General features: G+C 36.2%; 1 protein-coding gene across 8 annotated transcripts in view; it reads right to left on the bottom strand.

Annotated features, from left to right (window-relative positions):
• Positions 1-12,391, bottom strand: part of WASHC3 (WASH complex subunit 3) — a 120,814-nt gene extending 108,423 nt beyond the window's left edge. For 5 of the 8 annotated variants that reach the window (XR_013337128.1, XR_013337127.1, XM_077772271.1 and 2 more), the window contains exons 1-5: positions 12,264-12,391; positions 11,579-11,677; positions 10,166-10,243; positions 5,160-5,225; positions 2,779-2,886 (exon numbers count right to left, since the gene is read on the bottom strand). Coding sequence is in view for 6 of the 8 variants with exons in the window: in XM_077772271.1 (XP_077628397.1) it covers positions 2,779-2,886; positions 5,160-5,225; positions 10,166-10,243; positions 11,579-11,677; positions 12,264-12,314 (402 nt within the window). In the remaining 2 variants the exon portion in view is untranslated. The remainder of the gene's footprint in view (positions 1-2,778; positions 2,887-5,159; positions 5,226-10,165; positions 10,244-11,578; positions 11,678-12,263) is intronic. The other 3 variants (XM_077772272.1, XM_077772273.1, XM_077772274.1) reach the window with 2 other exon arrangements.
• Between the last annotated feature and the right edge of the window lie 1,723 nt (positions 12,392-14,114).

Below are 14,114 nucleotides of genomic sequence, written 5' to 3'. Positions count from 1 at the left end.
AACGTTAATTATATATTAAGTTTTTTCCTCAGATAATTCACATATAAATTAAACCTTTTGAAAATTCTGAAGCAAATAAAACATCTCAAGTCCCTTAGATTTCTCCTGTTATATGGCACTAAGTGAGGATATATATATCCATATATATATACAATTCATCTTTAAAATACATAAATACAGAAAGTCCAAAACCCTTAATTAAATAAAAAATTCAAACATGACCCAAGTATGTTTTTAGAAACATTACGGACAATAAACTCATAGAATAGCACGATGGAACAAATAATAATTACACATGGGACCAATGAATTTCAAAACTCAGCTGTTAACTTTGCCTAATAACCAAGATCTCAACAAGGTTTAATTATGTCAGCTCTTACACCTTTGCTATCTGAATGACCCGTTAAATCCTCTATCATATCTCTCAACTGCCCTTCATTTTATTCTCAATCTGCACAATTGGATGGTCTATTTTGAGTAATGATAAGATCTGAACCATGAAATTAAAGTTGCAAAAAAATCAGTATGCAAACCTTGAGCCTTTGACTCATAATAGATTAGAGACTGAAATGAATGAATGGTTAACAAAGTGTATCATTACCCTTTATCAGATAAGTTGACTGCAATGTCAGTGGAAATTATGTGTTAAGCAGTAGTTAAGTCCATTTCAAAACATTTTACATAAATCATAACAATAACAATAAAGAAATAAGAAGTTGATTTAAATATTAAGAACATGCTGAATAGGTATTTTATCAAACTAATCAACATGCAACTTTGCTCCAGTTTTTTAAACTCAGGAAGCCAAAAGAACTTCATAAATTCTCCAAATGAATTAATATATTAGTTTTTAAATAAAATTGTCAAAATGTATCAAATCATTCTGAATTTTAGAAAATTTAACTGTGATTACTTGTAATCAATTTCTTGAGACCTTAAATAGGCAGGATCAACACAACTGCAAAAGTTTTAAAGTATATATTATAGGTAGCATTCATAATAACACCCAGAAAAATATTCAAAATTAGACAGATACCATTTAAAAAATTTATAGAAACCTATGATAGCTGGTATTCACCAAAGAATAACTACTAGGTAGAGTGAAAACATTTTCTTAATATTTTTTATACATGCCTTATTTTAGAAAATGCATGGTCCATATTTAACTGAAAGGGCCTTGTAAAGTTAAACTCTTCTAACACATCTGGATTTCTTCTTGTATATTATATATACTCCAATGGCCATCATAATGAAATTTACTATATAAATTAAATGGAAGTTAATTTTCTAATATCTAATTGCTAAGTAAATGGTCATCTAATTCATTCCCCAAATATAGGCTATAACAAATTTATGGCTCCTCCCACAGCTTTGTACCATATGTGTTCAATATATTATTTAATGAATTCAACACAGGTGCTGGAGACAGTGTAGTCTAGCAGATAAGAGCTAGGACTCTTGGCACCAGATTGCGTGCATTGAAATTCCAGTTCTTACTCTTATTTTCTGACCCGTGGCAAGTTACTTAACCTCTATGTACCTCATTTCACCCATCTGTAAAGTAGAAGTGTGAAGTGAAGTATTGACTTCACAGGGCTATTGTGAGAATTAAATGAGTTAATTTCTGAAAAGCACTCAGAAGCATGCTTGGTAGGTACGCAGTAAGCACCCTCCACATGGTAGTCATTATCATCACAGCCAAAGTAACCATAACCTAAAAAATATCCTATGAAAAGTATCTCAACGTACAAATGTTCAGTATCACTAGACAGATCACAATTTTAGTGATTATTTTATTTTGAATTTTAATACCCCACTGAGATACACTAGAGATCGTCTGTTCAACAATGAGAATTTTTATTTCTTGGAATAAAAAGTAATATAAAATTGAAATGTATACAGAGCATAAATGAACACTTTAAGACATAAGAACCAAATGCAAAGCGTGGCCCTTCCTAGGATGCTGATTTGAGCAAATCAATCCAAACCCACACTTTTTAGATGTGTGGTATTTCTAAACCAGTACTCTCAAATTTTAAGAGACTACAAATCCCCTGGGTATCTTCTTATAATATAGATTCTGATTCAGTAGGTCTGGCATGGAGCCTGAGAGTCTGTGTTGCTGACAAGCTCCCCAGGTAATGCCCATGCTGCTGGTGCCTGGAGCATACTTGGAGTAACAAGATGGTACTTGGGAATTACTGTTAATTATATCGTGTATGATAAAGGCATTGTGGTTATACAGGAAAATGCCAGAACTTTTCAGAGATGCTCAAGGAGTTACACAGTGGTGAAATGGTATGATGCCCAGGATTCATTGTTTTAGCAAGGGACAAAAAAGATAGATGAAGCAAATGTACCAAATCTTTATTAGAGAATCAGGGTGGGTAATGGGCATTTAAGTATTCACTGTACTATTTTATTATTGTGTGTTTGAAAGTTTTTATAGTAAAACATTTTAAAAGTATACTTCTGATAATAATGAAGGGAAAATGTCCATAAAGAACCTGAAGAACATTATTACGCTCAAGATTTCTTCTGGTCCTGTAAATAGTTTCTCTTTCATAGGCAAGGAAAATATTAACTTCAGAGAGATCCTCAAAATAATAATAAAACAGCTCATTTCTTTTCAAATTTCATTTTCTATCTTAAGGGTTTAAAATCTTACTATTTAAAGTTTTACATCTTCATTTAGCTTCTTCCTTCAAACCTGCTGCTATGTTTATCTGGTTTAACCAAGACAAGCTGGTCATGTTTCCTGGAACTTAAAATGCTCACCTGTGATTTCTCTGAAGTGGTTTCAGAATGTGATTCATTTGTGATACCAGTGGTGTTTACAGGAGAAACTTCAAATGTGACATCATCTAGGCCTGGGATAGATGACAACTAAGAAGAGAAAATTAATGTTGGTATTATGAGGATAAGATTAGCTCTTAAACACTGTAAGTTTCTAGGTGTGTGTGTTTTAAATAGCTATTTTAAGTTCTTAAGCCTATAGAAATAGGGTGTATAGGGGCACCTGGGTGGCTCAGTTGGTTGAACGTCTGACTTTGGCTCAGGTCATGATATACGGTTTGTGAGTTCGAGCCTCATGTCAGGCTCTGTGCTGACAGCTCAAAGTCTGGACACTGTTTCAGATTCTGCGTCTCAGTCTCTCTCTCTGCCCCTCCCCTGCTCGTGCTCTCTCTCTCTCTCAAAAATAAATACATTTTTAAAAAACATTAAAAAAAAGAAATAGGGTTTATAAAATCTCATCTTTGGTGTCTGAAATTCTCCATGCCATAAACTATTTAAAAGTGAAAGTCATTCACAAGTAAAATATTCCTGAATGATTTTCCATTAATCTGACTTAGCTTATAACCATTCTTTTCCTGGGAATTATCTTTTAAAATATAAGGATTCTTAGTTCAGGGAATAAAAAGCAAGGGCTTTGGAGTCAGATTGTGTAGGTTTAAGTCACAAGCTATGTGACATTCTGTAAATCTCCCTAGACCTCAATTTTCTCCCCTGAAAAGTGGGGATAAGAAAACTTAACTCACAAAGTTATTGTAAAGAGATTTTTATTAAACATGCTTTGTAAAAAAAAAAAAAAAAAGAAAGAAAGAAAGAAAGAAAGTCCTTTGTAGCACATTTTAAATGTGAATGATCTGGGAAATGACAAAACTCTTGTCATCACATTTTAATGTTTGACAGCCCATTCTCTTTTTCTTTCTTTAAGCATTTATCACCAAATATTACTAAAATGTGTTATTTTTAATACACAAAAGATAGGCATGTTGTCAGTGGTTATATATTTCAGGTTGGATCTGCAAGATCCATGCAAACCCACTTTTCTGATTTCGTTCTGATTATCAGTGATAGATGTTTGTCAGATGTTTGGCTGACTTTAGGGATTAATTTTATGGTTATGGAAATAATTAAGGTTCTGGAAATGATTAAAGTTAAGTTAGCTACACAGTAACTTAACTTGTGACTATGGACTTTAACTCCAGAATTGCCCAAACATTAAAATAAGACACATACTCATAATGAATAATAATGAAAAGAAACAGGTCTGAAGCAGCAATATTCATTGAGAACTGCTGACTGATGACAATACTTAGCATAGTGGCTATGGCCCAAATAGTTACAAATAGGTATGGCTGCTAGGAGAGTATCTTAAACATGGTCAAGGCCAGGTATCCTAAATTTTCCAAGCTACAGAAACGTGCTGAGAGAAACATAGCGGCTGAAGTCCACAAGACGTAGAAAGTACAAATTAGACATTCTAATCTTTATGCTAATGACATTAGCCATTTTACTTCCTCATAAATATTCAATAAGCATTTTTTTCAGATCAATTTTTTTTTTTATAAAAGACAAAAATATACTAGGGTCTCCATTACTTTATAATCAGGGAAAACACAAAACCTGAAAGCTTTCAAATCAAAACAGTTTTCTATTTTCGCTAGTTATATTGTGTAACTTCTGACCTCAAAACTGGTATTCTTCATTAGCATTCAATATATTTGATATTTGAAAACAGGAAATAGATATTTTCTCCAAATTTTGCTCTGGAGACATCTGAACTTTTATTAATTTGTACTGTGTTACCAAATGATTACTATTTAAAAAAAATTTTTTTAAATGTTTTTATTTATTTCTGAGAGAGAGAGAGACAGCATGAGCAGGGGAGGGTCAGAGGAAGAGGGAAACACAGAATCTGAAGCAGGCTCCAGGCTCTGAGCTAGCTGTCAGCACAGAGCCCGATGTGGGGCTCGAACCCACAAACTGTGAGATCATGACCTTAGTCGAAGACGGACGCTTAATGGACTGAGCCACCCAGGTGCCCCCCAAATGATTACTATTAAGATAACTGTGAATTTTCTATCAAATGAACTATAGAAATAGCCCAATTTGTTAACATGTTATTCACATGCTTTTGACTAGAATAATGAAAGAAATTTCAATTCCTGTGTACATTTAAACAGACTCAGTTAATAGTTCATAATGAGTATCATTTCCTTTGCAATTATAATGAATTAAAAACAAACACAAAACACTGTACCACCTCATGGATGCAGGAGCTAAATTTAATTTCCAATTCAACTAAAGTTAAGTATGACTGAGAAAGTTGGTATATGCAAAGCTTATACTATAAATTATTCAGAAATACAAACCTTTGCATCTAAAATATTGAGAGTTGTTTCAATTTGCTGGATACGAAGAGAAAGATCTGCCAGTTTCTGGAATAAGATCAGAAGGACAAAGTCGGACTGAAATGAGCTGTTAACAAGGGTAACAAAGGGCAGATTTGAAAAACAACAGGAACCCACTATGGTTTAAATATTAGTCATTTTCCAATGTATTACACTTTTATTTATAGGAGTAGGAATGGGAGCTCAAGTACGTATTTTTGTAACTTCCATTAGCATGCTTCACAGCTACTTTATAAAATTGTATTCACAGATAAGCAAAAATTGTATTTTCAGCCTTATCAAACTCATCAGAGCTATCTATAATCAGTCATTGGAATCAGAAGGTAAACTTCTTCTGGGACAGAGTTTTTTGTTCACTGCTATATCCCTCATGCCCAGAACAGTACTTGATACTTAATAGGACTCTAATAATTATTTGTTGATGAATGAAGGAATTCTTCACAGAAAAGAATAAAAATTAGCCCAAGACAGCTTGGAACAAGATTTGCCTTTAAAAGTTACTTAAACACTTAAATATATATAATTAGTCCCAAAATAAAAATTTTTAAGTCTGAAAATAAAAAGAAGATGAAATTAACAGATGAGCAGTTCATGTTAGAAAGAAGTAAAACCAAGAGAAAAAATTAACAGTACTAAAAAGCAAAAGGAATCAACCTACCATCAACATCCAAGATAAAACAGAACCAAAAGCTTCCCATGCTCTAGTTATTCTGTACAATTAAATTACCCATGTGTGTATATACACTATATATAGCCACACAAGTAAAAGTAACACCATAAAATATGATCCATTAGAGCATTTATTTAAAACTCCCTAATCTTAAACATTATTATATTCAGTGTCAAGTCCAAGGCAGTTGGCCCATTGACAGTTGGCAGATATGCAGCATTCTGACTGCTTTCTGGCTTATGATCAAGATCCTGACTAGCTCTCAAGCAGAATGTTAACACTCCAAGCAATGGTCATTTTGCCCACATTTAGGGGAGAAAAACCCTGAAAGCAGTCACAATGTAGAACTTTTTCACAAGACATTTTTAAGATGAACATCCTGGTATCTATAAAGCTACAATTTTTAATTTTATATATTTTTTAATTTTATAATGTTTTATTTCTAACACTAGAATCTAGTTTTAATGGCACTCAAAGCTTTGATTTCTTTTAACTTTGACTTCTAGCATTTGTTCATATAATGCTTTACAATAAATATAAACACAGGTTTATGAAACATCAGATGAATGAATTCCTCTCCAAATTATAAGTGTTTTCCTGGAAATCATGAAAATTATGTTTTTCCACATTTCGTCAGTATTTTACAGAAAAGCTTAGTAACTGCAGAAATCCTATAACAAATTAATTTGTAAAGTGAAATAATTTCTAGCTTATTTATAAATACATGCATTGGCTTGATTAAAGTGAATACATAAAAAGAAAAAGATGAATTAATTGTTTAGGTATATTTATATAATATACTTTTCAAAATTTTTATTTATTTCTGAGAGAGAGACAGAAACAGAGTGTGAATAGGGGAGGGGTAGAGAGACAGGGAGACACAAAACCTGAAGCAGGCTTCAGGCTCTAGGCTGTCAGCACAGAGTCCAATGTGGGGCAGGATCATGACCTGAGCCGAAGTTTGATGCATAACTGAGTGACCCAGGCGCCTCTATATAAATGTACTTTTAAGCAATAATCACCAGCATTGTAAATGTGTGAGCATCCACCTTACTATGCTACACTGTAAATGCAATGTATCATTTGAAACCTCACACCAAATGCATAAAGTAGGAACTATTATCATGACAATTTTAAAGAACAGAAAACTGAGTTTTCATACAAGTAAAACCATCTGAACTTAAAAACTCCAAATCCAGATACAAAATTAGTAACTATCTTTCAAAGACAGAAATAATTTTTACATTGTTTGAAAGAATTATACATTGTGAGAACATGATGCCATAGACTCTGGGTGACGATGTGTCAATGTACAGTGTAACAACACTGACCAGGAAAGTTGATAATGGGGGAAGTTATGCTTGCTGAACTCAGGGAAGCAAGGAGCACATGGGAACTCAATGCTTTCTGCTCAGTATTGCTGTGAACTTAAAACTTGTCAAAAAAAAAAATATATATATATGTATATACACACACACGTATGTACATGTGTATATATATATTCACACACATATATATTTGTGTATATATACATTAATTAGGAAAACACACATCAAGATGGAAAATTCCCAGGCATTGCATACATAGAAATTTTGTTATTCAAAGCTAATAGGTAATCAATCCATTTCTTATAAACACTAAGATGCTACTGTGCTTAAAAAAAAAAGAAATCAAATTACTCTGACCTATTTTCGAAAATAGATGTTATTTATCTGGAGTTTTTAAAAAAATTTTTTAATGTTTATTTTTGAGAGAAGGAAGAGACAGAGCGTGAGTAGGGGAGGGGCAGAGAGAGCTAGAGACACAGAATCTGCAGCAGGCTCTGAGCTGTCAGAACAGGGCCCAAAGCACAAAGCCCAATGGGGGACTCAAACCCATGAACCGTGAGACCATGACCTGAGCCTGAGCTACCCAGGCACTCCTATCTTTATAAGGATTTAAAGCAAACGTGAAACGTCTTGCTTTGGGACCATAGGGTAATTTGCAAGGTACCTGAAGTTTGTCAGACAAGCTGAAAATTTCTTGATTTATCACCTACCTCTTTCTAAGGTGGTGAAATTCATTAAAGTGACCAAAAAAAAGGATGAAAGGAATAAATATGGAGTTAATAGTTGAACATGGAAACAAAAATAAAATACTGTGGCTTTTCAGGTTTGTAAAATATCCAGTTTGCATACCCAATTCTCAACAAGAGAAACAACATTTTAAAATCATGGCTCCCTTGGTATATTACACTGGGTTGGTTGTGTCCTATAAGCCAGAAAGGGAAGCAATCAGTGGTTTTATTAAGCTTCATCTGGCACTTAAACCCAGCAGTTGTAAAAGTTGTAGCAGTAAATATAGCAAGATTATTTGGTTGAAGATTAAGTCTGATGGTGGGATTAAAAATTAGATGCAGAAGATAAGCACACTAAAATCTGTTAGGTTATATGAGAATTCCCAGCATTTTTTTTCTTATTCTTAAAGAATTTAGAAAAAAAGTTTGGAATATTTGAAAATGATTAAGAACTCAGTATTTTAGGCATATTACAAGTCTGAGTCAAAATAACACATATGATGGCCCTGTTTACAGAGTACCTTTGACTTTAAAATTCATTATAAGGTTAAATTTCTGCTCAGTTTTATCTATAATATGCATAGAACTTGCATTGTACTTCCTACCCCATTCTGTTTTAAATTTGCACACCCGATGGGCCACCATAAGATTTTTTCTGAGTGAGGCCCAGAATAGAAATGCTTACTGGGGATTTGTGAAGGAAGAACTTTGTAGCTTAGGTCTGATTCAACTACCTTCCTTTCTCCGGCTTTCAACCTTTCTACTTATCCTGGTTTCAGTCATTAGAAGAGTTATAAAGTACTCTGGTGTCCAGAAAGTTTTTTAAAAGTTAAGTTTTTCACTTTTCTCTTTCTTTTTTTAAAAAGTCTATTTGTTTATTTATTCCTTTTTTGCTGAGGAAAACAGTCATTTTGGCTCCTGCTTAAGGCTTTAACTAAACAAGAATACAGGTCTAATAGGTGCTGTTAACAAATGACAGCCCATTTTGAAAAATTACATTGATCTTAACTCGAGGGGAAAAAGTGGCACCTGATGTTTGAATACATATATTATGCCCTTGGAATTTATCATATCATATCGAAAAAGATATAACATCAAATGGATATGGCATAGCAAAGAAGAGAATACAAATCTAAAAAATAAATTTTGAAATAGCTCATTACAACCTCTCACTTGGAAATGATGTAAACATGCCTCTTATCCAGATCAGAAGGGGCAACGTAACAGACGAGTGAAATGCTTTTGGTTTTTACAGTTATTAGATCAGAGTTGGAACCCCAACTTTGTTCCTTTCTAGCTGTTTGAATGTGGGTAAGTTAGAGTAGCAACTGCAGCTATAAATAATATGTAAACAAATATATGTCTAATAATGAATAAATGAGTAAGCAAATGATTTAAATCTCTCTACATCTTAATTTCTGTATTTCTTTTTTTTTAATTTTAAAAAAATGTTTATTTTTGAGAGAAACCGACTGAGTGCAAGTGGGGGAGGGGCAGAGTGAGAGGAGACACAGAATCTAAAGCAGGTTCAAGGCTCCACACTGTCAGCACAGAGCCAGGTGCCAGGCTCAAACTCACAAACTGCGAGATGATGACCTGAGGTCAAGTCGGACGCTTAACCCACTGAGCCACCCAGGCACCCCTTAATTTCTATATTTCTAAAAAAGAGATAATTGGACCTCTCTCACAGGGCTGGGCTGTAATGAATAAATGCATGTAGAGCACATAGTATAATACCTACACAGAGCAAGTACACAAAAATAAATGTTATTGTCATCACACCAAGCAAACAGTCTATAACTGACATAAATATCCAGACTACTAAAGTATGAATTGTAAATAATGGGTTATAGTCATTATAATCAACCCTAGACCACCACCCATTAAAGAGAAAAAGGCAATAAACTACCTCTAAACTTCATGAGTTTTTGGTCAAGAAACTTTTTTCTTCGAGGGTTCAAGGAAGAACAAAGGAATAGTGAAATATTCAAAACAGTTGAGGGAGAGTTGAGAGAGGTACAGAAGGGGGTTAAAGAGTGAATCAGGAGGCTCTGATAATGCATAAGCAATCAATAAAGAGGGGATTATTGTTATATTGGCTTTAGTCTTTACCAAATAGCACTCATTTCCTAGGCAGTGAAAAGTGTTAAGCACTGCAAAGGCTATCCCTGCCTCAGGGCAGCTTAACCAAGTTGCCTTCACATCTGTGTTTGCTGGTTGTTGTTGTTGTTGTTGTTTTACCTGGTGATGAGGAGTATGTGGATGGGGTATTTGCTCCTTTCTGCTTACAATCCGTGAATTGTCTCTCTCCACCCTACCCTGGTATAAAAAGTGAAGGACCAAATCCTTAGTCAGTCCATTCTATATCCCATTTAGAGAAGCAGCAGTAGGTGATAAAACTCCTGGAAGAAAGCACCTAGCCTCTGGGCCTGTTAGATACCTGGGTGGCTCTCCTGGTTTGTGGGGTTGAGCCCCGCATCGCATTGGATTCTGTGCTGACAGCTCTGAGCCTAGAGCGTGTTTGAGATTCTGTGTCTCCCCCTCTTTCTGCCCCTCCCCTGCTCATGCACCATCTCAAAAATAAACATTTAAAAAATTAAAACTAGGGGCACATGGGTGGCTCAGTTGGTTAAGCGTCTGACTTCAGCTCAAGTCATGATCTCACGGTTCCTAGGTTTGAGCCCCGGGTCGGGCTCTGTGCTGACAGCTCAGAGCCTGGAGCCTATCTTTGGGTTCTGTGTCTCCCTCTCTCTCTGACCCTCCCCTGCTCATGCTTTCTCTCTCTCAAAAATAAATAAAACATTAAAAAATTAAAACTATATATAATGAACTGAGTCTCTTACTGTATCGATTATCATATTTCACTTTGTTTTCTTTTAGCGAGAAGGCAGAAGAGATTTTAACTAGAGATTGTTAACTAGACAAAAATAAGATGTGATACAAATGAAAATAGTTTTCCTGTCTCCAAGCAATTTTTGTTAATAACAACACATCTAACAAAACTACTTGCTAAAGCTATATCTTATAAATAAGACAGAATGAATTAATGTTATTTTTATTGACTCACCTGTGAATGATCTCATTTTACTCCTCTTTCTCCTTTCTTAAACCTGATTTCAACCCAGGGTTCCCATTTACTTCCCCATTCTCCTTATTGGCTTTTTAAGAAGAAACAGGGGTCCTTGAATCTTAAATAAGTACTCAATTCTCATTTCACAAGTCATTTGCTAAAAGTATTTTTATTATTTTCATAATGATATTTGATACTGAAGTTATATTTTGAGGCTACTTCCCCAACCATCTTTTGGATCAAGGGGTGTAAAATAATTTTAATATGAACTGAAAACAATGTGCATGTAAAGATATATATCTTGGGGGGGAAATGTAAATCTTTGGGGTAAGAGAAACAAATTTCAAAATAAAAAAATTTTTTCAATTGTGAAATCCTGGAATTCCTTTTGTTCTCTTTAGGCACATAAAGGTGATTGATGACACATAATCAAAGAGGATTTATGGTTTGTCAACACAATAACTGGATGACAAGAGGTCATGGTCCATGAGCACCTAGACTGACTCTTGTTTTACTCATCTGCCACCTTCAAAAGTACAAGATGATTTCTAGGCTCCTCATTAAACCAGTATCATCAGACCTACCTCCTCACAAACTGTAGAAAAGCGGTTGAGGAACTGTACAGTGTGCACCACAAATTGGTTTAGAAATGCCACCGTTCTTTTCTGTTGAATAGCTGGCACCTGTGTTATGTAAAAACAAACATGATTTGTACAGGAAGAAGTACACCATGCAAACCCTTTGACGTCAATTATATATAATCATAACGGGGCATTTTGCTGTATTACATGAGTTACTCTAAGTACTACGAATAGTCACTAACCTGTTTTCCTAAACTGTGGGGTGGGGTGTCTGATGACAGAAGCTGCAAAGTTTGAGTATGCGCTTTGGATTCACAAATATTTGTGAACTTTAACATAAAAAGGCAACACACATAAACACACAAAAAACTTGGGGACCATATAAAAGAGGTAGGGTTAGAGGTCGCAACTTGCTTCTGTCGCCGCGCGTAACCTGTGTAACCCGAGCGTAGAGCGACTCCTAATTTGGGAAGCAAAGAGCAGGAAAGGTACACCACCCCTTTAAACGGATCAGGAGGGACCCCTTTTTAAGGTGAACTGTAGGACTCTTCCCTCCCGAGAGCAGGACCGGAGAGGCCCGGGGCCAGTGACGCGGTTGGATATGGAGATGGGGTGTCCCTGGGAACCGAGGGTTCCTTCCCCCATCCTCCTCCCAGGTCGCCTAAGTTCAACTCGGTCGTTTACAAACCTTGGTCAGGTCTATGCCCGACCCCATGAGAGGAAGCCCGTCCTCATCCATCTCCTCAGCGGGCGGGGGACCCAGGGCTCACCCACAAACCCCTCCCAGACGGGGCCCGCCCAACCCGGTAATAATGTTCAAATACCTCCCCCTAGTCCCCGCCTCCAGGGCCCTTCCCACCGGAAGGAAACGCCTCCGCTTGCCAATCACGCGGCTGCTTCCGTAGAACCCGCCTCTTTGCGCGGCATTCTGGGATTGGTAGTTCAAGTCGGGACTGTGACGTCAGACGCAAAGGCGCGGGGTGGGGCAAGGCTGTGGGTTTAGCAGTAAAATCTTTAAAAGCAAGTTAAAAAAAATAATAAAACACTGAGTACGGATGAGGTTGTCCTTGCTTAGCCCTGTTACATAAATTGCTAAATCATTCGTTAATTAAAAAATATACATTTTTAAAATTCTGCTAAGTTCTGGATACTCTCCTAGGTCCTGTGGGAAACACAGAGGTTGAGTCAGTTTTAGCCTGCTGCCCTAGAGAGATTTATGCCCTGAAGCAGAACACAAAACTTGTTTCCTAAGGACTTTAAACATGAAATAAAATGTCAAATGCTACCAGTGAGACAAAGACCGATGCAAGTGACATACACTTAGATCATCAAGAAGGTACAACAGACACCTGGACAGAACTTTGCATCAGGAATTTGAAGATCTAGGCTCAGATTTTAACTGTTCAGCTTAGCACCTATAGGACCTAGGAACAGCCACTAAGCCAAAAATTGATCCCCTTCCATGTACCAACCAAGATGCTCAGTACTGGAAAGATTGGAGAATAGTCTCTGCCTTCATGAAGTTTATAGTCTAGGGCAGATATACAGAGTCAAGAAGTGCCATATCTACATAGATGTGCTAACAATACTGAGAATGTTGTGCCCTTGCATACTCCCAAACAAGAAAACATACCATAGATAAAAGGTGCTCTTAAATCCTCTGAGAAAACCAGAGAAGGTAGTTTTATAGCAGGTACTTGAATGGAGTTATCCAGGCAGACAATTTGAGGTGAACCTTTGTACAGAGGCATGGGTGTATGGTATGTAGGGGAAATGGAAAGCTGCTTTGTAATGTTGAAGGAGAAAGTCCTAGAAATGGAGAATGGTAGGAAAGGAGTCAGGAGACATAGAACAACTCATTAGGGGCCTTGTGTGTGAGATTTGATACTATAGTCCATGTTTCTCTAATATGTGATCCATGGACCACCATCATCCATTTTTTGAGAGTGGGCAGTACTTCTTAAAGTACACATTCCAGCAATTAACTTTAGATAAACAAGGACCTCTGGGGGTGAGTCTAGAAATCTGCATTTTAACTCTCTGTCCCTCTCCCCCATTATTCTAAACTGAAAGGTTAGAAAGTTTTTTCTGTAGGTGATGGGAGCCATTAGAAATTCTGGGCAGGAGAGTGACATGATTGACTCTTCCATGACTTTCCTTCTAGCTCTCTGGCCACTGATTTTTCTTTTGTTGGTCCCTTCTCATTTTCCTAACCTCTGGAGTTTCCCACATTTCTATATCTAGGCCAGATCTCACATTGGAAACCAGTATAGCTGAAGCAGAGTGAGCAAGGTGGGGAGTTATGTCGGGGGCAGATCATGGAGAGCTTTGTAAGCCATTGTAAGGACTCTAGCTTTCTGGGTAAGGTGGGAAGTCATGGAAAGATTTCAAGCAGAAACATAATAGGAGCCACTGAAGAGCTTTAAGCAGGGAAGTAGCATGATCAAAATTGTATTTGAAGGCAATCATTCTATTTGGCACTAAGTAATAAGAGTGACATGAGGGTGGCAAACCCGGAAAAGTTAGACAGCTGTAACAG

Source organism: Crocuta crocuta, unplaced genomic scaffold, assembly GCF_008692635.1.
Source record: "Crocuta crocuta isolate KB4526 unplaced genomic scaffold, BGI_CrCroc_1.0 scaffold216, whole genome shotgun sequence".
NCBI classification, from domain to species: Eukaryota; Metazoa; Chordata; class Mammalia; order Carnivora; family Hyaenidae; genus Crocuta; species Crocuta crocuta.
This window is presented reverse-complemented; position numbering and strand designations above follow the sequence as displayed.